At 35.0% G+C, this 22,004-nt stretch overlaps 1 protein-coding gene across 2 annotated transcripts in view; it reads right to left on the reverse strand.

Moving 5' to 3' along the window:
* The window catches only part of KIF20B (kinesin family member 20B), a 70,345-nt gene that overhangs the window by 39,164 nt on the left and 9,177 nt on the right, over positions 1-22,004 (reverse strand). The window contains exons 6-18 of one of the 2 annotated variants that reach the window (XM_011947857.1): positions 21,541-21,725; positions 18,618-18,654; positions 17,503-17,730; positions 16,144-16,255; positions 15,194-15,265; positions 14,965-15,111; positions 13,824-13,986; positions 12,991-13,278; positions 8,257-8,396; positions 7,183-7,321; positions 5,506-5,614; positions 4,164-4,204; positions 2,857-2,976 (exon numbers count right to left, since the gene is read on the reverse strand). In XM_011947857.1, the coding sequence (XP_011803247.1) occupies positions 2,857-2,976; positions 4,164-4,204; positions 5,506-5,614; positions 7,183-7,321; positions 8,257-8,396; positions 12,991-13,278; positions 13,824-13,986; positions 14,965-15,111; positions 15,194-15,265; positions 16,144-16,255; positions 17,503-17,730; positions 18,618-18,654; positions 21,541-21,725 (1,781 nt within the window). Of the gene's footprint in view, positions 1-2,856; positions 2,977-4,163; positions 4,205-5,505; positions 5,735-7,182; positions 7,322-8,256; positions 8,397-12,990; positions 13,279-13,823; positions 13,987-14,964; positions 15,112-15,193; positions 15,266-16,143; positions 16,256-17,502; positions 17,731-18,617; positions 18,655-21,540; positions 21,726-22,004 lie in introns of both variants that reach the window. The other variant, XM_011947855.1, reaches the window with a different exon arrangement.

Consider the following 22,004-nt stretch of genomic DNA (forward strand, 5'->3'; position numbering starts at 1 on the left):
ACTTCCCAAAAAAAGGGTATAATATGAACTTAGAAGAAGGGTAAAACTCAGCATTTAAGTGCAAGTCTATCATGTAATCAAATGTATGGTAAAGGCAGAAACTTGCAGCAATCCATTTGAAAAAACAAAGTGTCTGATAAAGAGTGCCACTTAATCAGCAAACATTTTATTAGCAGGAGATACAGATAAAAATAACTTTTTAAAGTCATAAAGTAATGGGTTAAGAAAAAAGGCAAAGTTTTTCTAGCTATCCCTAAACAAAGGATGTCATAAAGAAGAATCTCCATGCTTTCTCACAATTAGTCCCTTAGTGTCACTGATAAACGACAAAATCACGGGACAGGCAGATCACACCTCTGACACAGCTCCATAACAAGTCCAAGTTGTTCCTTCCCCGATCCTTAGTACCTATCAGAATGATCCCATCATTTTCCCCCGCTTCAAAATATACAATCCTCACCAAAAGTCTATCCTTCAGAAGTCATAGTTATTGAAAGGAGGGTTTTCTACTCCCAGGGTATGCTTGGGTAGATAAAACAAAGAATTCAAACTAAATTTTTTCGTTATTGGAAAGAGTTTGCTCTCAAGACAAGATGTGGAACAGTGACCCTACATCAACTGTTAAACAATTAGGTAAGTTTCAAACTACGTTGCATATTTTTATGTATTTAAGTGAACAATTTAAATTTAGCAAACTGTTATTAAGTTAGTTGATAAAACAAGGTCTATAATCTATAAAGTTTATTTACAAGCAAGGACTAATTTACAAATATTGATTTTTTTTACTATCACTTCCTTAAATATCTCTAATATATTATGGTATGCAAACATACTACAGAAATAAATATAATCCCACGTGAAATTTCCAAATATTTTCTTTGAAGCTGTAGTCGCCAGAAATGATCCGTCTCTGGCTTTCCTTTTTGTTTTTATCTACCAAATCAAAGAACAGACTTAAAATCCAGATCAAGAGATAAGAGCAAAAAGCATATGATGACTAACCAAATAAAATTTCCGAGAGCCAAGAGGCCCAGCAATTAATTTATTGCCCCAAGTCTCAAAAGTTTTACATCCCCTTACTTCACAAATCAATTTCCTCTTCCTTAATCTCTACCACTACTACCCTAAATCGAAGTCCTCATCAACTATTAGCTGAACTCTACCAAGAGGTAGCTATTTGGTCTCTTTGCCTGTAGTCTAATTCCATCTCAATCCTATCTTCCAAGTTTCCAAAAATATCTACTCAAATGAAAAACTCCTCTTTGCTATTCCTCTGGTGAAAATGACTCCCCACTGACTCCCCAAACTCTTTAATGCAGTATTCAAGGTCTTTCATCTTATCCTATTTTACTACTCCTAGACTCATTTCTCACCTCTCCTTGCTTCAAACTTTCTTCCTAAACAACAAATTGTTTGTATTTTCCTGCACTCATTGAAAGATTTCTCATTTCCACGACTTTGTGCACTCCGATTCTGGTACACGGAAGGCCAATGTACCTTCTTGTCTCTCATGACTACCATTGTCCCTTTCCTCTACTTTCAAAAGGCTTTTACTCACCCTATAAGGCTCAACTTAATCATTTTCATCTCCACAAAGTATTCCTAACTCCCCACCCACTCTCAGCTTCACACATTGACTACGACTGCACACTGTATTATAACTATATTTACGCTGTTGTTTTCTTATTGGGGGATTGTTAAGGGAGTAGATTTTATTAATCTGTATAATTCCAATAATCTAGCATAGTACCTGGCACACATTGGACACTCCATAAGTGTTTCTTGCTCCTCCACCTATTAAATACTAATTATTTACTAAATAGTTAATTATTAACATATTAAATATTAGGATATTTCTCCCAGTTCAGATACAGAAAAGCCAGAGATTGAACAACGTATCTAACAAATACCAAAAGAAAGGCCTGCTACAGGAGATTATATACAGTGCTCTTCTAGAATGCTCCTCATTTATCTCTGTGGTTTCAAAAGCCCATCTAAAGTTCAGATGATTCAGGGAATGTTGGTGGGTATTAGAGTTTGACTATCAAGATACAAAGGAAACTCAACAGTCACTTTTTATTAAGATACCACGCCTGCTTCTTTTGGTCATAGAAAAGACAGAAAAAAACACCTTTCAACAAAGCAAAATGTTTGGCTCTACGTTTACTCAGTTGACTACGTTATTACCATATATTTTACCATTTCTATATAAAAAAATAATTTGAAGGAGCTTACCCCCAAAAAAGAAAACCAAAGCCATTTTTTAAAAAAAGGATTAAAAGACAAGCTGATCATTCTAAGCTGAACTAAATATGAAATGATCTATCTAAATTTGTATGAAAGACAAAGAACCCTTTAAGTCTCTACATGTCACAGTGTATAACATTTTAGAAAAAAAATCCTTGTTATTAAGCATATAAACAATAGCAACAAGACATATAACAAAAACAAGCTTCTAAGGAAAAAACCTAATTTTACTGAATTTCATGTTATAGTTCCCTGAAACATTATAATCTGGTTTTCTAAGTATGTCTAAATTCCCTTCTCTTCAAAGCTCCCCTTCCAACTAGCTGAGGCTTAAACGTCCAAAGGCTACATATTCTTCTCCTTTTTACGTGCAAAGCAATGCCAGCATATTTTGTGGAAAAGTATGTTCAAAGGAGTCAAACACCCTCGTTTAAGTTCTCAAAAATTCAGATTTGGAGAACAGTAAATTGAGTTCAATGTTGCATACGCAATTCAACATTCTCGGTAAATTAGTCTTGGTTGCATAAGCTATTTTAAATTATTTCCTTTCAATCAAAACATACGTTTGTTTATCAAATTTATTAATATAACACAAAGTTAAATTCTTACATTGCATTTAAATGTATTTTCCATATGAGACTTCAGATTCTGAAATTCATTGATAATATCTTCTTTTTGACCAATTATATTTATCAATTCTTGAATTCTTTGATTCTGTGTAATTATTTTCTTTGGAAAGAAGAAAAAGCAATGTTTCGTGAATATACTTTGGGATAACCAGAAAGCAAACATGATTAATAATGCAGTGTCATAATTCCTTCAGATTTTAAAGTTAAATAAAGATAATCAATGGCAACACACTATGCACAACATCTTATTTTTACCTTTAAAAAAATCACATACACACATACACACACACACACAAAGAGAAGAGAAGCTATATAGCATGTAAGAGGAATCTGGAGCCAGGCTGCCTGGGTTCAAATCCTAGCTGCTATACCTTTTAATATGTCACCCTGGGCTGGGCACAGTGGCTCATGCCTGTGATCCCAGCACTTTGGGAGGCCAAGGTGGGCAGATTACCTGAGGTCAGGAGTTTGAGACCAGCCTAGCCAACATGGTGAAATCCCGTCTCTACTAAAAAATACAAAAATTAGCCTGGGGTGGTGGCGGCCACCTGTAAGCCCAGCTACTCGGGATGCTGAAGCAGGAGAATCACTTGAACCCAGGAAGTGTAGGCTGCAGTAAGCCATGCCACTGCACTCCAGCCTGGGCAACAGAGCGAGACTCTGTCTCAAAAGAAATAAATAAATAAAAATAAAAAAACCATGTCAGCCGGGGCAAGTTATATCATAAAGTTGCTCTAACATTTAAATGAGTTAATAAAAAGCACTTAAAAGAGTATCTGGTAAATGGTAAGTGTTCTATAAATACATATATAAAGTAACAGTCTAAAGAGCTTCCAAACAAGTTGGTTTGGTTTTGTTTTAAATTTAGGAAGAAGATTATGGGAAATTTTTTATTTTCTATTTTATATAGCTTAATATAATTGGTACAACTAGTGTCTTCTATTTTCTTAAGTAGAAAAAATACTAGATAGGAATTGTATAAACAGTAGGTGTAATGTCTTCTAAGTACATTTTAGTTCTTTAAATACTGTATATTAGACACCAAGATCTTGAATTTTTATGTCTTACCATATTTTAAAATACTCAGCTTTTTGAAAGGATAAATGTAAGTTGAAATAAGAAGACTCAAGCCAGAAAAGAGAAAAAATGACAGAAGAAAACTATTCCCCATGTATACCAAGAGACTATATTACTGTTTATTTTTTAAAATAAACACATCTAGTCATCATTCATACTCCTTCGTTAATTAAATACCTTGTCAAGACAAAATAAAACTTAAAGCATTACCTTATTAGATGTTTCAAGCTCTTGAATCAATGAATCTGTTTCTGAAAAAGTAAAGAATTTTGAAAATAAATATCTAAGCATCTGAAAATATGTATCACTGAATAACTATGAAACATATGCTGCTGTAGTGACACTTTACTGTCACATTCAATAAAAAGGATTTTGATAGCACTAAATGCACACCCCACTCATTAAAAAAAAAAATCTGCTAATTCAACCACAACAGGGTAATATTTCAGAAAAAGTCACTTCTAAAACTCAGGATAAAAATAGGTGGCATATGCTAAATAGTAAAGAACTGGCATAACATCAGAGAAGAAAAGGAGCTAGTGCCTTCTTAGTACATTTCATATGATGCAAAGGCACCACTTACATGCTATTTTCTACCCATCTTGTTTCACACAAAAAAGGACAGAGCAGTTATTGCAACTAATTCTTAAAATGCAGATATTACAAACAATTGTATTTACGTATATAAAATGCCCTAAGCGTGGTGGCACATGTCTGTAATCCAAGCTACTCAGGAGACTGAGGTGGAAGGATCACTTGAGCCCAGGAGGTGGAAACTGCAGTGAGCCATGATCATGATCATGCCTCTCCACTCCAGCCTGGGTGACAGAGTGAGACCCTGTCAAAAAAAAAAAAAAAAAAAAGGTGGAAAGAAACAGAAAATGCCCTCCTAGTTAGAATTAGAATGAAGTATCAAACTAACAATCCACTTTAAACCACTAAAGAATATAGAACAATGCCAAGCACAGTATGGCTCATGTCTGTAATCCCAGCACTTTGGGAGGCTGAGGCAGGGAGGATTGCTTGAGCCTAGGAGTTCAAGACCAACCTGGGCCACATAGCAAGACCCCATCTCTACAAAAAAGAAAAAAAAAATGCAGCCACTCTGGTGGTACATACTTGTGGTCCCAAGTATTCAGGAAGCTGAGGCAGGAGGAGGGATTGAGCCCAAGAGTAGAAGGCTGCAGTGAGCTGTGATGCCACTACTGCACTCCAGCCTTGGTGACAGAGTGAGATGTTGTCATTTAAAAAAAAAAAGAATATGTAACAAAATTTACAGCTTTACTCATAAAGTTAACACTTTTTTGATTTTTTTGTTGTTGAGAAGCTCATTTTCTAATAATATTGGTCTAAAATAAATGAAGGTCAAAAAATATTTTTAGTAGTAAATTACTACAAAGTCATACAAATGGTAAAATATTAAAATACGTTAACTAGATGAAAGAATTTTCTGGTCACTATGGTAAACGAGCTACATAAATCTCTTATACTTACCAAGAGTACTTTTTATGTGTTTACAATATCTATATAGAGGTAAAATCTATCCACTTACCATTTTCTCTCTTTTTTAACTCTTCTTTCGTTTTGATTAATTCTTCTTTGGTTTTAGTTAATTCAGCTTTAATTTGATTAAACTTTAGTTCTAAACAAGCAATAGCTTCCTGGGGGTCAGGAAGAGATGCAATATATAAGTGAGCAATTTCAGCCTGTTTCTTAATATCAGCGACATTATCTTGAAGAGAATCAATAATATCTTCAAATCCTACATAATTATGTGTTTCCTAAAAATAGCAAAAACCACATGCCTAATATTAACAGTAGGGTTCACCGTTTACATGTGGCACCATCTAATTTAGACAGTTTTTTAAAGAAACAAAAAATTCACCAACAGAAATTCTTTAAAATAAATTATATAGAAGCATTTCCAATTATGAAGAACCTGTGTTCCATTATTTTCTGTTGTATAGATCATGAGGCATATTTTCTCATAAAAACAATGTTATAAACTGTGACAAGTCATTATAAAACAATTATGATTACCTAGTTCAGGTATAGTTTCAATTATATAATGAGACTTAAAAGGCTTTGTTGGGATGATACATGAAACAAACCTCCATTTTCACAACTCAGTCAATCTCAAACCATGTCAAGGATACATAAGGTTTGCTTGACAGCAGACGTCTGCACATCACTGTCACAAGCCCCTGAACTGAGTGATTAAAAAACAAAACAAAAAAAACAACTCCCCCAAAAAACTGATCAATTTCAGCTTCAGTGTAAGTAGCAGAAAAGGATAATTTTTCTTATATTACAAGTAGAGAATAAGCTGAGCACAGCGGCATGCACCTGTAATCTCAGCCACGTGGGAGGTTGGACAGGACGACTGCTTGAAGCCAGGAATTCAAGATCAGCCTGGGCAACACAGCAAGACCCTATCTCTAAAACTATAATAAATAAATAAACAAATAAAATTTTAAAAGAGTAGGAAATGGTAGTTGCCCGGCAAGGGCAACCCTTTTTATATATAAAAATTTTTGTTTTAAACAGAACAGCCGGGAAATCACGTCTTAGGTCTCTTATACCTTTAAAATATTTTTTTTTTTTTTTTTTGAGACGGAGTCTCGCTCTGTCGCCCAGGCTGGAGTGCAATGGCGCAATCTCGACTCACTGCAAGCTCTGCCTCCCGGGTTTACGCCATTCTCCTGCCTCAGCCTCCCGAGTAGCTGGGACTACAGGTGCCCGCCATCTCGCCCAGCTAGTTTTTTGTATTTTTTAGTAGAGACGGGCTTTCACCGTGTTAGCCAGGATGGTCTCGATCTCCTGACCTCGTGATCCGCCCGTCTCGGCCTCCCAAAGTGCTGGGATTACAGGCTTGAGCCACCGCGCCCGGCCACCTTTAAAATATTTTTAATTTAAAAGTGAGACAAATCTGAGGGGGTTATTCTGTAATCAGGCAACAAAGAATCTATCTGCCTACAATACAATGATTCAAGCAATACCAAAATAAGATATAAATATAACAGAGGTACAAATTTTTCAATGACCAGTCACTATATTTAAACTCTTGGTGCCTTATACTCCTAACAAAACACACCTAATCATAATAAAGCTACACACTAAGCATTGTTTTAATTCTAAACTATCTTGATGTTTCTCATCATTGATGTGGTACACTAAACTCTGGTACTAAAACCTCATTAGATATTTTTAAATACTTCAATTAACGTACTTCAGTTTCAACTTTTGTGGCACAAACGTCTTTCGCTGTTTCTTCTCGAGTGTCACATTTACCAACCAAATCCTTGAAGATAGCCAAACGACGTTCAGCATTTTCTTCTAATATCTCTCGTTCTTGAAGCAGAGTTTCCCTTCAGAATACAAATTAATCCCATTAAGAAACAGAAAAGGAACTACTTTGTGTTTTTGTTTTAAACATCTAAGATTAAGTATATTCTGGATTAAAAGAAAATTTAGGCCAGGTACAGTGGTTCACGTCTGTAATCCCAGTAATTTGGGAGGTGGAGGTGGGTAGATCACTTCAGGCCAGGAGTTTGAAACCAGCCTGGCCAACATGGCGAAATCCTGTCTCTACTAAAAACACAAAAATTAGCCGGGCATGGTGGTATGCACCTGTAATCCCAGCTACTCGGGAGGCTAAGGCAGGAGAGGCTAAGGCAGAAGAATTGCTTGAATCCGGAAGGTGCAGGTTGCAGTGAGTCAAGATCGCACCACTGAATTCCAGCCTGGGCGACAGAGCAAGACTCCGTCTCAAAAAATTAAAATTAAAATTAAAATTAAAAAAAAAAGAGAGAGAAAATTTAAATAGCCATGCATGGGATTAGTAACAGCCATATTCTTTTTTTTTTTTTTTTTTTCTCTGAGACAGTCTTGCTCTGTCGCCCAGGCTGGAGTGCCGTGACACAGTCTCAGCTCACTGTAACCTGCACCTCTCAGGTTTAAGAGATTCCCGTGCCTCAGCCTCCCAAGTAGCTGGGACTTCAGGCACACACCAGTATGCCCAGTTAATTTTCCTATTTTTAGTAGAGACGAGGTTTCACCATGTTGGTCAGGCTAGTCTTGACCTCCTGACCTTAAGTGATCTGCCCACCTAGGCCTCCCAAAATGCGGGGATTACAGGCATGAGCCACCACACCAGACCAGTAACAGCTGTTTTCTAGCTTGTATAAAGAGATCAGAATTCAGAAGCCATCTAATATTAAAAAAAGTAAATTAAGTAGAAAAAAAATATAAAAAAGTAAATAAAATTCTCAATTTTTAACTGGACATGAAAGAAATAACTTACTTAAAGTCAGCTTCCCGTTGAGCCCAATATTGAGTAAACTCCTGTGTAACTTCTTCTCGAATTTTAAATTCCAAGGTTAACTTTTCCTTTTTTTCATTTATCAGTTTTTTTTTCAAGTCTTCTATTAAGTCCAACAGTTTCTATAATATGTAAATGATAAAATTCTTATAAGAATAAATATATCCCAAGAGAAATACCGTCCAACTGTCCAAAAAATAAAACTTTTCATTTAGTCAATTATAATTATGTGTCCTTTTTAACAGTGATAATGTTCTCACTGAAAATTATATGCTTGCAGAAATCCATTAATCTGAAAAATCAGGTTGGCCTCTCCATATTTAAGAAATAGACCTTTGGTAACTCAAATGTCTCACTGTCTACCTATACTAAGAAAAGAAGTAAAGTTAATTTGAGCATTTATTATCTATCAAGAACTACTCTGGCGAGTTCCATATTTGCTTCATTTAATCCACACAACTTTCTGTGAGCTTGGTATCATCCGTATTTCATAGGTGGGAAGCCTAACCATCAGATATCTGGTAAGGCTAAAGGCTGAGTTTAAAAGTGGCCTATAAAAGTCTAAAGCCCAAGGATTGTACACAGCAGAGATGTTGCTTACTGCTGTGTGGTAGTAAGTGGCTTACACCCATTTACTAACCTGTCAAAGAAAGATGTTACATAAACTTATCTTATTAGGCTTTATAACTATCCAGATGTCAACAGCAATTCTATAGCCTTTGAAACACATACACAATCATGAGAAATGTACAATATGTAAATAAAGCAATAAATAAAACACTTAACATGACCATTATTCAACATAAATTGTAGCATTAACAGCTACATATTCTTTTTAATGCTTCTAATTTAAGTTGCTCAACAACAAATTAAACAACAAACTCTAAGCTACAGATCTTCCAAGGTCTCAACTTTATATTTGAAAATAGTTCTATAGATATCCTAACTTCGAAACTCTGCCTCCAAGAATTTATACTGAAGAAATAATTATAATATAACCCTATGTTCTGGCTGTATGAATGCTGATCAGTGTTGTTGTTTTGTGGTAGTAGTTGTGTTTAAATAAAGAAAAAGTGAACCTAACTCAACCAACCTTAAGGGATTGGTTTAATTACGGTACTATCATACAGCAAACTATTATAATCAATAATGATAACCTACATTAATAATTCATGGGCCTGGCGCGGTGGCTCACGCCTGTAATCCCAGCACACTGGGAGGCCGAGGCTGGCGGATCACGAGGACAGGGGATCGAAACCATCCTGGCTAACATGGCGAAATCCCGCCTCTACTAAAAAATACAAAAAATTAGCCGGGCAAGGTGGCGGGCGCCTGCAGTAGCAGCTACTTGGGAGGCTGAGGCAGGAGAATGGCGTGAACCTGGGAGGCGGAGCTTGCAGTGAGCCGAGATCGTGCCAGTGCACTCCAGCCTGAGCGACAGAGCGAGACTCGTCTCAAAAAAATAAAAATTAAATTAAAAAATTCATACTTTTCATAATTTATTTTTATATAAAGAATACCAGGTTACAAAATAGTAACATATAATAAAAATCCATTAACATGAGTGGTAGATTTGAAAGATATTTATATTTAAATTTTCTTTTTCACTCTACTATAAATATATAATACTGTTTTAATAATTTTAAACTACACACTGTGTAAAACAATAAATAATAACTATTGAAGGAGAAATCAAAATGCATGTGGAAAAACCTTCCGAAGTTTATTTTTTTGAGACGAAGTCTCTCTCTGTCGCCCAGGCTGGAGTGCAGTGGTGCAATCTCGGCTCACTGCAAGCTCCGCCTCCCAGGCTCACATCATTCTCCTGCCTCAGTCTCCCCAGTAGCTGGGACTACAGGCGCCTGCCACCATTCCTGGCTAATTTTTTGTATTTTTAGTAGAGACGGGGTTTCGCCGTGTTAGCCAGGATGGTCTCAATCTCCTGACCTCATGATCCGCCCGCCTTGTTCTCCCAAAGTGCTGGGATTACAGGCGTGAGCTCTGAGCCACCGCACTCAGCTGGGGTAACAGTTTTCAATAATTAGATTTTTATCATTGTTAGCATCTGATAAAGTTTTTGCTGAAAAAATTCAGGTTGGCTATTATAGCTAAATGAATTTAAGTATATGTATGCTAATATCAAGGTATTTTATAATGGTTCTTAGAAGTCCCAATCCTTTGATTAAAATGTGAATAAAGGGCTGGGCACATTGACTCACATCTGTAATCCCAGCGCTTTGCAAGGCAGGAGGATTGCCTGAGCTCAAAAGTTCAAGATCAGCCTGGACAATAGAGCAAGGCCTCGTGTCTATAAAAAATTTTTAAAAATTAGTTAGGGGTGGTGGCATGTGTCTGCAGTTCCAGTTACTCAGGAGGCTGAGGCAAGAGGATCACTTGAACCCAGGATTTCCAAGCAGCAGTGAGCCATAACTATACTATCGCACTCCAGCCTGGGCAACAGAGCAAGACTTTGTCTGTAGAAGAAAAGAAATAAAGCATGCCAACACCTAAGCATGTTGATTTTTAAATGTCAAATATTAAACAACATTTTGATGAATTTCCTTAAAATATCTAGCCAATAAGATAAGCATTCACACTATATAATCCATCATAAACTATAGCATTAAATATTTTTCTCTAGTAGTTTCAAAAATTTTACTAACCAACATTATAAAAAATTTCAACTTTGAGATGAAAAAAAAATAAAACTAGGTTTTTTGGTTTGTTTCTTTAAGATAAAGCCTCATTCTGTCACCCAGGCCAGAGTGCAGTGGTGCAGTGATGGCTCACTGCTGCCCAGAAATCCTGGGCTCAAGCAATCTTCCCACTGCAGCCTCCCAAGTAGCTGGGACTACACGTGCGCGTCATCATGCCTGGCTAATTTTTTTTATTTTTTTGTAGAGATGGGGTCTCACTATGTTGCCCAGGCTGGTTTTGAACTCTTGAGCTCAAGCAATCCTCCTACGTCAGCTTCCCAAAGTGCTGGAATTACAGGTGTGAGCCACTGTACCAGCCAAACTAGACTATTAATGGCTCCTTTCGTCCCTGAGGAGGTACTATTTAATACATTACAAAAGCCGAAGTAACAAGGTCTAATCACATCGTGACCAAATAAAGTGGGACTTGTACTACATCTGAAGCTATCATTCTTGTTTCCAAACATATGTTCAATAATCACTTTCAGGGACATGAAGGTAAATTATTAAAATGAGACTATTTAGCCCAATACATCATCGATCTACTTACACTTCTGCAATCCAAAAGAGTACTGATTTGTGATATGTCAACAACATTAAAGCACACCCATGAACACAGGTCTACTACTGTTTCTAGGACACTGGTAAGAGGACTCCATGTATACTCATGGTGTTATGGCCAATTAAAGAGGGGATTAGGTGGCCAGGTAAGGTGGCTCACGCCTGTAATCCCAGCACTTTGGGAGGCCGAGGCAGGCAATCACAAGGTCAGGAGTTCGAGACCAGCCTGGCCCACATGGTGAAACCCCGCCTCTACTAAAGATACAAAAAAACTTAACTGGGTATGGCTGCGCATGCCTATAATCCCAGCTACTCGGGAGGCTAAGGGAGGAGAATCGCTTGAACCCAGCAGGCGGAGGTTGCAGTGAGCTGAGATTGTGTCATTGCACTCTAGCCTGGGCAACAGGGCAAGACGCTCTCTCAAAAATAAATAAATAAATAAATAAATACACACACACACACACACACACACACACACACACAATAACTGGACAGAAGCTGAAAAAACAACTGTTATATCTTATTTATCATAATAAGATGACAAAAAATTACTGTTTTTGAAGATATGGGATCATAGGTACTTGGTAGATATTTTTAGCACTTGTACTTGAGACTGCAAAATAAAAGTGTGATGGAATACATAAAATCACTTAGTGAAAGGATACTCACATGGTCTATAAGTATCACTCCATAGATAATATGCTTTTGCAATAAGATCTGAAATACTGTATCTTAACCAAGTGAGCAAAACTTAGCAGCTCTAAGAATGGAAAAATCAGACATCATGTGGCTCTTAGTGTGATGCAACGGAAAATTTACAACTTAACCTACATAAAAAGCTTCCCTAATGTATTAAACCTAAATCATGAAGAAATAATTAAACAAATCTAGATTGCAGGTATTCTATGAGAAAACTAGGACCCACTTTTCAAAAATGTCAGTGTTAGATTAGAAATAATTAAAGAAACACAATAATCAAAAGCATTTGTTAACTCTGGCTGTTGACAAAAACAAAGGGGCAATAAAGAACATATCAGGAACACTGGAGAAATCTCAATACAAACAGTATACGAGGTTATATTAGTGTATCAATGTTGAATTTCTTGGGTATGAAAATTTCATTGTCTTGTGATCATGACGAAAATGCCCATGTTCTTAGAAAAATATGTTCAAATATTTAGATGTAAGGTGTCATTATGTCTGGATCTTATTTTCAAATTCTACAGCCCAAAAGATGTGTATTTGCATACTCATAAAATGGTAACTGGAGAATCCAGGGGAAGGATAAATGAGTATTCATTGTACCAGTCTTTCTATAGGTTTGAAATTTTTCAAAATATAAAGTTGAACACAAAAACTTCAGTGTATTGTTGAAAAAAACTGAAGAGAGAGCCTTAAGATTTAACCTTAACTTCAGAGTAAGAAGACAAGCATAGAAGTATGAGTTCTTAATACATACTCTTTTCTCCTCGTGGCTAATGAAAGCCTTATTTTCCTCTAATGTTTTATCTAGATCTTCATCAATAAGTTTAGTTTCCACATTTTGAGTTTCTTCAGAGTTTTCTAGCTCCTCAACTAAATCCTCGTCTTCCATCAAATCTTCCAGACTATTTTCCCATGAAATGGTGGCTCTTTTTACATTTAATATTTTATTATTTGAATTATTGTCTAGTGATACATCTTGAGAAGATCTGACAGGTCCAAATAATTTCTCTTGAGAGGAATTTAAAGTGTCTGGGACACAAACCTGTTAAAATATTCAATGTGACTTTTAAAATAGAAAAGACAAGAACTGTCCACTAGAAAATGATTATTTTATAAATTTAAGTCAAATGAAAACTCAAGTGTTAAAGGAAAAACTATTCAAACAAACATACAAACAGGAATCACCATCCCTAAATGAACATTCTGATAGGAAAAAAGCTACTTACACATGCAAACTAGAGGAAAAAATCTATCTTCCTGGGCTAAGTTCTCAGTATTAATCTTAGCAAAGGGTTTTCCAATTACCCAGAAGCACCAAATGAATAAGATGAATGGCAGAGCAGACAATTCATTCCAAAAATACTCATTAATTTGTAATTGATGTTTATTATTAACTCTTATTACTAAAGGTCATTTTAATCCTAGAATGGGCAACTTTCAATCCTTTCTCATGTCTTCCTACTTGGTCAAATATTTACCTTTTTAATTTTCAATTATTTCCTAGGCTTACAGTATTAAGTACAAAATATTTATTTCAAGAAAAAGTATTAATATTCTAACAAGAAGCTTAATAAAATAAGTATTTACTTTTTGTGCAATGGCTGAGAACTTCAATACACTGAGTGTTTCATCATAGGCTAAATAACATTGGCTGATGTTGACAATCATACATATTTTCCCTTTACCATTAAAAAAACTTTGAAAATAGTGAGTCAGTTTACTTTCCCGGAAAGGCACATGCTGTTGAAACCTATGGAAAAAAAATTCAGAAAACACTGTAAGTTAAAACACATCTCATGAAGTCGGGGTGCTGACAAATTTTACAAAGAAATAATTAAGCCATCTATCATGAAATTAAACTTTAGGGTAGCGATTATTTCCAGATGTAACAGTCCTCAGTTTTCATTCTATCTTTTCTTGTTTGTTTTTGTTTTGAGACAGGGTCTAGCTCGGTTGCCCAGACTGGAGTACAGTGGCACTCACAACTTTCTGCAGCTTCAATCTGTTAGGCTCAAGAGATCCTCTCGCCTCTGCCCCCAGGTTAGCAGGGATTATGGGCGCCTGCCACCACATCTGGTTAATTTTTTTATTTTTATTTTTAGTACAGATGAGGCTGGTCTTGAACTGCTGGGCTCAAGCAATCCTCCTGCCTTGGCCTCCAAAAGTGCCAGGATTACAGGCATAAGCCACCATGCCTGGTTGTTTGTTTTAACTGCTGCTACTTACTAACAATAACTCACTACGTAAAATATAAAGAAAACCACATTCAACTGGGTTATGTTCTCTAATATAGAGCAAGTATATAAGAGATGTCATGAAACACCCTAAGTAGAAATGGTGAAGGCTGATTTATATTTACTCAGGCTAAAATGCTAATTAATACAAAAATCTATTGCATCTAGAACCACACACAACGCATTAATAAGAAAAAGGTGGTTTTAGATCCTAAACCAGCATTAGAAGCGTCTCATTTACAGTGTCTATTGGTACAGATTTGCCATAGAAAATACTGACTTTACTTGATGAGTTACTGGCATCAACTGACACTTCTATGATTGTCTTTAATCCAAGATCTCTTAAGCACTTGAATCACAATCTATACACAGTCATTACATAAGAAGCAGGTTAAAAATCAAAAAAGAACTTTCTAAAAACAAAAAAGTTGAAAGTTTAAATACTATAATATTTAATAAGCTAATAAGCTAACAACACTTTCAGAAACACTTACTTTGACTTTTCACTATTCTTCAAGATGTTAATACACTTTCCCAGAGTCAATAAAGAAGTGTTGATATTCCCAGTCTCTCTTAACCTTTCACCTTCATTCTGTGTCTTCATAGTTCGTTCTGAACCAGCAAGATCACATAAAGATAATCTGAATTAAGAAAAGAAAAATTACTTTAAAAGTTCTTCAAAACAATTACAAATAATTACAATTTAAAGAATATTCAACTTACTCACTGACTCGAATTACACGAGACATTTCAGAATCTTCAATCTGTAATATTTTAATAGTGAATATGCTGTGACTGAAATACAAATATCAAATGTTATCATTTTAATTTCTGCATTCTAAATAGGAGAGACAAGTATTCAAATCAACCTTATTTATACCCTAATATTAACTACAGTCCACCACTGCATTTTCCAATTAGCTGTTAGATATTTCAACCCAGTGTTCTACTGTCACTTACATACCCAAATGCCCAAAATCACCTTTTGCCTAGCTCTAAATCCCTCAAATTACCTCCTGACAGTTCAACTTCTATTAACAGTATCATTTATAATAAAGTCACAATTTGTTTGAAAAGATAGTATTAGTTAACATGGTATTATATACAGCTAGCTAATACTCTGAATACACACGAAAGCAAAGCATACATTTGACCTGTAGATCCGGATCTTGTATTGTCCCATGCCCAACTGACTATGGGAACAGGGCTCCTTCTCTCTTAAGAAAAAGCCTGCTTTAATTATCTCACTGCTTAAACTTATTTCCTTTGCCTCTCATTCCCCAAACCCATCAAAACATAATTCCTTAACCCCTTGAGATTATACCCTCACTGAGTATGTTTATATAGTATTCAGGGGATAAGTGAGAAAGACCCAGAGAAAAGGCCACCATTATTACCAACTTCAAAAATACTGAGCTTAGATACTGATATAAAGAAAAAGTAACAATACCTCAGAGACTTCCTATAAATTAATAAACCTGTCAGGACAGGAAACAGTATTGATAAATGTGTTTAGTGTTATTCTGTTTACCAAATGTTTTTTATGCCTTATAAATTTATTAACAGAAGAGAACCTACTGCCCACTTTAATGTAAAATTAGCTGTGTTTAAATTAGCATAGAATACCATACCATCGGTGATTCGAGTTTACTCTTACAGAGTCTATTCTTTACCTCCTACTGGAAGCATTATTCAATTTTGTGAAGGCAACACTCTGGTGCTTTATTCCTAGTTTTAAAAGTCTATAGGCTTCTTTGGAATCAGATACTTGAATCCATTGTAGATCTTTAAAAAATAAAGAGGATATATGTTAATTTATTGAGACAAAGAATGTGCTCTACAATGCAATCTCTTTGGAAGTCTTTTCCTAGTGACATACAATGAAATCTTCCTTCTGACAATACATCCTAGCTGGAGTCAATTCAGTTATTTCAGGTTACACCAGAGGGGAAGATTATAACAATGTTTAATGTAATTTAAATTACACAAACACACAAAGTAAATGTTTGTCAACAGAGTCTGCCAAACGGAAAATTAAATACAGTAACAATTCCTCAGAATTAGACACTCAGGGAAAAAAGAGAGGCAAAATACAGTACAGACTAAACCTGTAAAATTACCTAGCTATTAAACACTGAAGATTGTAATTTATTACTGAATCATAAAATCAGATTTATTGAATGACCAGTATTTTAATTGTTTTTTATTTTTATTTTTATTTTTTTTGGAGACAGGGTCTTACTCTGTTGCCCAGCCTGGAGTGCAAAAGTGTGACCATGTCTCTCTACAGCCTTGACCTCCTAGGCTCAAGTGATCCTCCTGCCTCAGCCTCCTGAGTAGATGGGACTAAAGATGCATACCACCATGCCAGGCTAATTTTTGTATTTTTTGTAGAGATGGCGTTTTGCCATGTTGCCCAAGCTGGTCTAGAAATCCTGAGCTCAAGTGATCCACCCGCCTCAGCCTCCCAAAGTGCTGGGATCACAACTGTGAGCCACTGCATCTGGCCAGCATTTTATAGAAATGACAAAGAATATAGAAAATATCACAGTGCATTCCTTGTAGTAGAAGTATAATCAATGAAATTTTTCAGTTGTAAATATTACATATGTATATATATACATGCATGTAGGTACTGAGTCATGATGTTATTAATATGTATTTCCTACCGTGAATTGCTTTAAAAGGTTAGAGAAAACACTCTGGAAGGATAGTAACATTTCATAGCTGCAAAATTTGGACACTGTTACAAAGTAGGAGAATAATGTGAATATAACCATACACAGCTTTTCCCATCACCACAAATCCAATTAATGATACTCAAGCAAATACAATACCCAAATAGACCCCTTTATATTCAAGTTTAATAAATATACCAAAACATACTTCCAAAACGCAAAATTATCTTCTTCTCTTAATGTTAATAATTAGCATTACAATTTTCAATTTTCTATTTGCTTTAGTCTTACAGCTAGCACAAAGCCCAAGGAGAGAACTTCGGAACAATAAAATAAAAATATTCATTAGTATACCTTTTATAAAAGAATAGCCCTTTACATCTTGGGAAAGGCGCAGCATCTTTCTCTTTTGGAATTTAGATGATACAGGAACAAACAAGTCATAAATATATTCATTGTAAATTTCAAAGAAAGAAACCCACACAGAAAATTTTATATTATTAGCCATATTCAAGCTGGCTTGTTCACAATCTTTCATGGATTCTTCAAACTCTGAGATATTCAAAGAGTTAGTTAAATTTCCTACAAAAAAAAAGAAAAAGAAAAAACAATAATCACAAAAGTAAGCAACTGACTAAAAATGTGACAAAAGTACAGATCGATTCCCAGACTTGAAAAACCAAGTATGCTTAATCTTTTGACCGTCTATGTTAAACACTTTTTGGAACAAAGGAAGATGTAAATAATATCTGGTTTAACCAAAGTTAGACTACTTCCTATCATTCCTTTTTTTCAAAATATGTTAATGAACCAACAGAAATTAAACGTAAACGACAAAGAAAAACAAAAGTGTCTTTCCAATTCAATATTAAAATTGTAACCAGTAAAAGGGGTATCTGTAATATTTAATACAAACAAAACATTACAATGACTGACATTTCATATAAATACATATCATTTTCCAGGTATTACCGACTATGTCATTACAGAAATTAAATCCTTAGTAACCAAAGAAGAGGTCTATAGAAAAAAAAAAACACAATGTATAAAAAATTTTTTTTTTCTTTTTTTTTTTTGAGACGGAGTCTCACTCTGTCCTCAGGTTGGAGTGCAGTGGTGCAATCTCAGCTCACTGCAACCTCCACCTTCTGAGTTCAAGTATTCTCCTGCTTCAGCCTCCCGGGTAGCTAGGACTACAGGCCCATGCCACCACACCCAGCCAATTTTTTTATTTTTACTAGAGACAGGGTTTCACCATGTTGGCCAGGATGGTCTCAATCTCCTGACCTCATGATCCACCCACCTCTGCCTCTCAAAGTGCTGGGATTACAGGCGTGAGCCACCACACCTGGCCTAAAAATTTTTTACTAATAAAAATAAAACATTAGAAGTGATTTAAAAATTAAAAGCTTTTCAAATGTACTTCATATAATCAACATATCAAAGATAGGTGAGCAATGAAACCTTACCATCAAGAGTATCATCAGTGTCATTATGCATAGTAACCTAAAAAAGAAAGATTGTTTTAAAAAAATTTTTTTAAATTTTCATTAAGGTTAAATAATCAAGATATTAATTGCCTATCCAAATAAGTCACTACCAAATCACAACCTTTCATCCACCCAATTCAATGAATTCTTTAATTTTTCCCAGTTAAATAATATAGTTTCATGGGAAAATACAGAGAACTATGAAAAATATTATCATGTATAATCCCTGCCACTCTGGTTGGTTATTATTAATATTTTAATATATTCCCCTTCTATTGTTTCCCCCACACTTATGTTGTAAGCTTTTTCTCCCTATAATTAAAAATTGTTTACAACAGTTGATGGCTATATAACACATGTGAAATGACTTAATTATTCCCTTATTATTAGACATTTAAATTATTCACCAAGTTTTGCCAAATATCTTTCTGTATTTTCTTCTGCATTCTAATTATTTCCTTAGAAATAGAAATAAACCCGTTTCCTTGGAGTATACACCTAAAACTGAACTGGTGGATGAAAAGATATAAAATATTTTAATGTTCTCACTCTTAACATAGTATTGCCAATTTGCTTTCTAGAACCATTTACAATGTATGAAAGTACATGATCTCATTTTTTTAACGTTTTAATCATTTCATAGGCAAAATAGTATCAAGTTTTAACTGAATAACTTGTTAGAATTTTTTTTTTTCTTTTTTTCTTTTTTTCTTTTTTTGAGACAGAGTCTTGCTCTGTCACCCAGGCTGGAATGTAGTGGCACAATCTCGGCTCACTGCAACCTCCACCTCTGGGGTTCAAGAGATTCCTGTGCCTCAGCCTCCCAAGCAGCTGAGGCTATAGGTGTGAGTCACCACGCCCAGCTCATGTTTTGTATTTTTAATAGAGACAGGGTTTCGCCATGTGGGCCAGGCTGGTCTTGAACTCTTGGTCTCAAGTGATCTGCCCGCCTCAGCCTCCCAAAGTTCTCAGATTACAGGCGTGAGCCACCATGCTCAGCGAAAAAATTTTTTTCATTATTAATGATTTTAATTTCCTCTATGAATTGGCTATGGAGTTATCCACCAATCTCCATAAATTTTGTTAAAATACAATTTTACTTTCAGAGACCATAGTCATAGACTCAACTTTGAACTCTACTGGTAACACACTTTTTACTGCCTTAAAACCCTGGTTTCTAAATGTTTTAAAAAAGAAAAATTCGCATTAATAGGTTAAAAATATTTACAAAAAAAATTAGTAGTTTTTAACAGCCTTGAATAAAATAATGTCTGAAAATATACTACAAAATCCAGAAGGCACAAGAGGAATAAACAGACAAGTATAACTTCATTTTTTAAAGTTGATATGGTACCACCTTCTATAAAATAATACCTCCTCACAGTATTTTACATATTTATTTATTGTCCGTCTCCATGAGGGCAGTACCATTTGTCCTCAAAACTGAAAATACTGCCTGGAAAAAAAACAGGTGACTGAATAAAATTTGCTGAGTAGATGAATACTGAAAAACACAATGGGCCAGGCTTGGTAGCTCAAACATGTAATCTCAACACTTTGGAAGGCCAAGGGAGGAGGATCTCCTGAGGCCAAGAGTTCAAGTCCAGCCTAGGTGACATACCAAGACCCCATTTCTACAAAAAAATCAAAACAGCCAGGAGCAGTGGCATGCCCCTGTAGTTCCAGCTACTCAGAGGAGGTTGAGGCAGGAGAACCACTTGTGCCCAGGAGTTCAAGACAGCAGTGAGCTATGATCATATACCACTATACTCCAGCCTGTAGGACAAAGCAAGATCCTGTCTCTAAAAACTAAAAAAAGGAAGAAAAAAAAGAAAAACACAATGGGGGCAGGGGAAAAACAAGCAATAAGCCAGAAAATTTGCAACCCATACAGTAATACATTAATAATGTATTCATTTTTTAAATACATTTTAATAAATCAGTAAACAAGAAAAGTCATACAATACTAGAGAAATGGACAAAGAACGTGTGTGACAAATCACAGGAAAAAATTCTAAGATGTACTAATCACCTAATTTACAATTAAAGAAATAAAAAGTAAGCTGAAGTGAGCCATTTTTTACCTATCAAACCAGACATTATTAAATATCCAATCTTGGCCTGAGTTTGGGAAAATTAGCACCAAATATATTTGCAATGGAATGTTTCTTCACTGAAACACTGTTCAAAATAGTAAAACATAGAAACAATACAAATGGCCATCAATGGAGACTTGGTTTTAAAAGCTGATTTAAAATTTAAAAAAAGAAGTTAAAGACTTAACAGATAAAAGGCACATGATTTAAGGTTGGAAGAGTTTTAAGATATGCTAAATGAAATACCAAGTCACAGAATGGTAAGCATAGTAAGATCTCTTTTTTGTTTAAAAAAAAAAAAAAACTATATCATAAAGACAAAGGTATGAAGATATACACATCATATATATGTTTGTGTATATACAGATAGAAAGCTCTGTATATGGATTTTATACAGAGAGAGAAAAGGCCCAAAAAAGATGCTTTCCAATCTATTAATAATTTTTTCTTTAGGAATGAAATTAAAGGAAACTTTTACTTTTTACTTCTCACATTCCCTATTTTAAATTTTGGGTACATATTATTTTCACAATTAAAAAACAGAATTTTAAAAAATCATTACATAAAAAGCACAATGCTGGCTCTACAACAATCAAAAAAGATTTCAGAACCATTTACATTTGTATTGTTGAAACATTCTTGCTGTTGGTACAAACAGAAAAGATGTCTTCAAACTTTAAGCTTTATTTTTCTCAAAAAAATAAGTAAAAAACACTAACACCACAAAACAGATTCCAATATATGGTGAAACAATCTAAAGGGTTTATAAGAAGTCAGGAATTATACATACTAAAATATTTTCATACCTCTTTAATTTGCCGAAGCAATGCACTTTTGCCAGCAGTTTCTTCTTTCTCTTGTTCTGATGATAACCGTAAGTATTCTCTAGATCTATGTGGTTTAAGGTTCATCTTTGTATACAGTCTTTCTTGAAGACTATCAAATAATACATTCAAAGTTCGAGGCAGAATGCCCATATTTTCTTCTGTGCCTGCAAAAGGAATTTTTGTGTTACACTTTCTCAGTCTACTAGGAAAGAGGAAACTTTCCTTGTTTATTAAAGCTCCTTTTATACTACCAATAGGCAAGAGTCAACAATTAAAATGAAAATGATAGAAGGTGAGGATTACTCAGTTTTCCATCACTTTGTTATTCACTGTAGGTAATTACCAACATTTTATTGACTATTATTTTGATGTAAACCTGAAATTTTACATTCAGATAATGCAACCATATTAAGATTTGTAATCACCCATAACCACAAACTATA

This window comes from Colobus angolensis, unplaced genomic scaffold (genome assembly GCF_000951035.1).
Source record: "Colobus angolensis palliatus isolate OR3802 unplaced genomic scaffold, Cang.pa_1.0 Scaffold270, whole genome shotgun sequence".
Taxonomy (NCBI): domain Eukaryota; kingdom Metazoa; phylum Chordata; class Mammalia; order Primates; family Cercopithecidae; genus Colobus; species Colobus angolensis.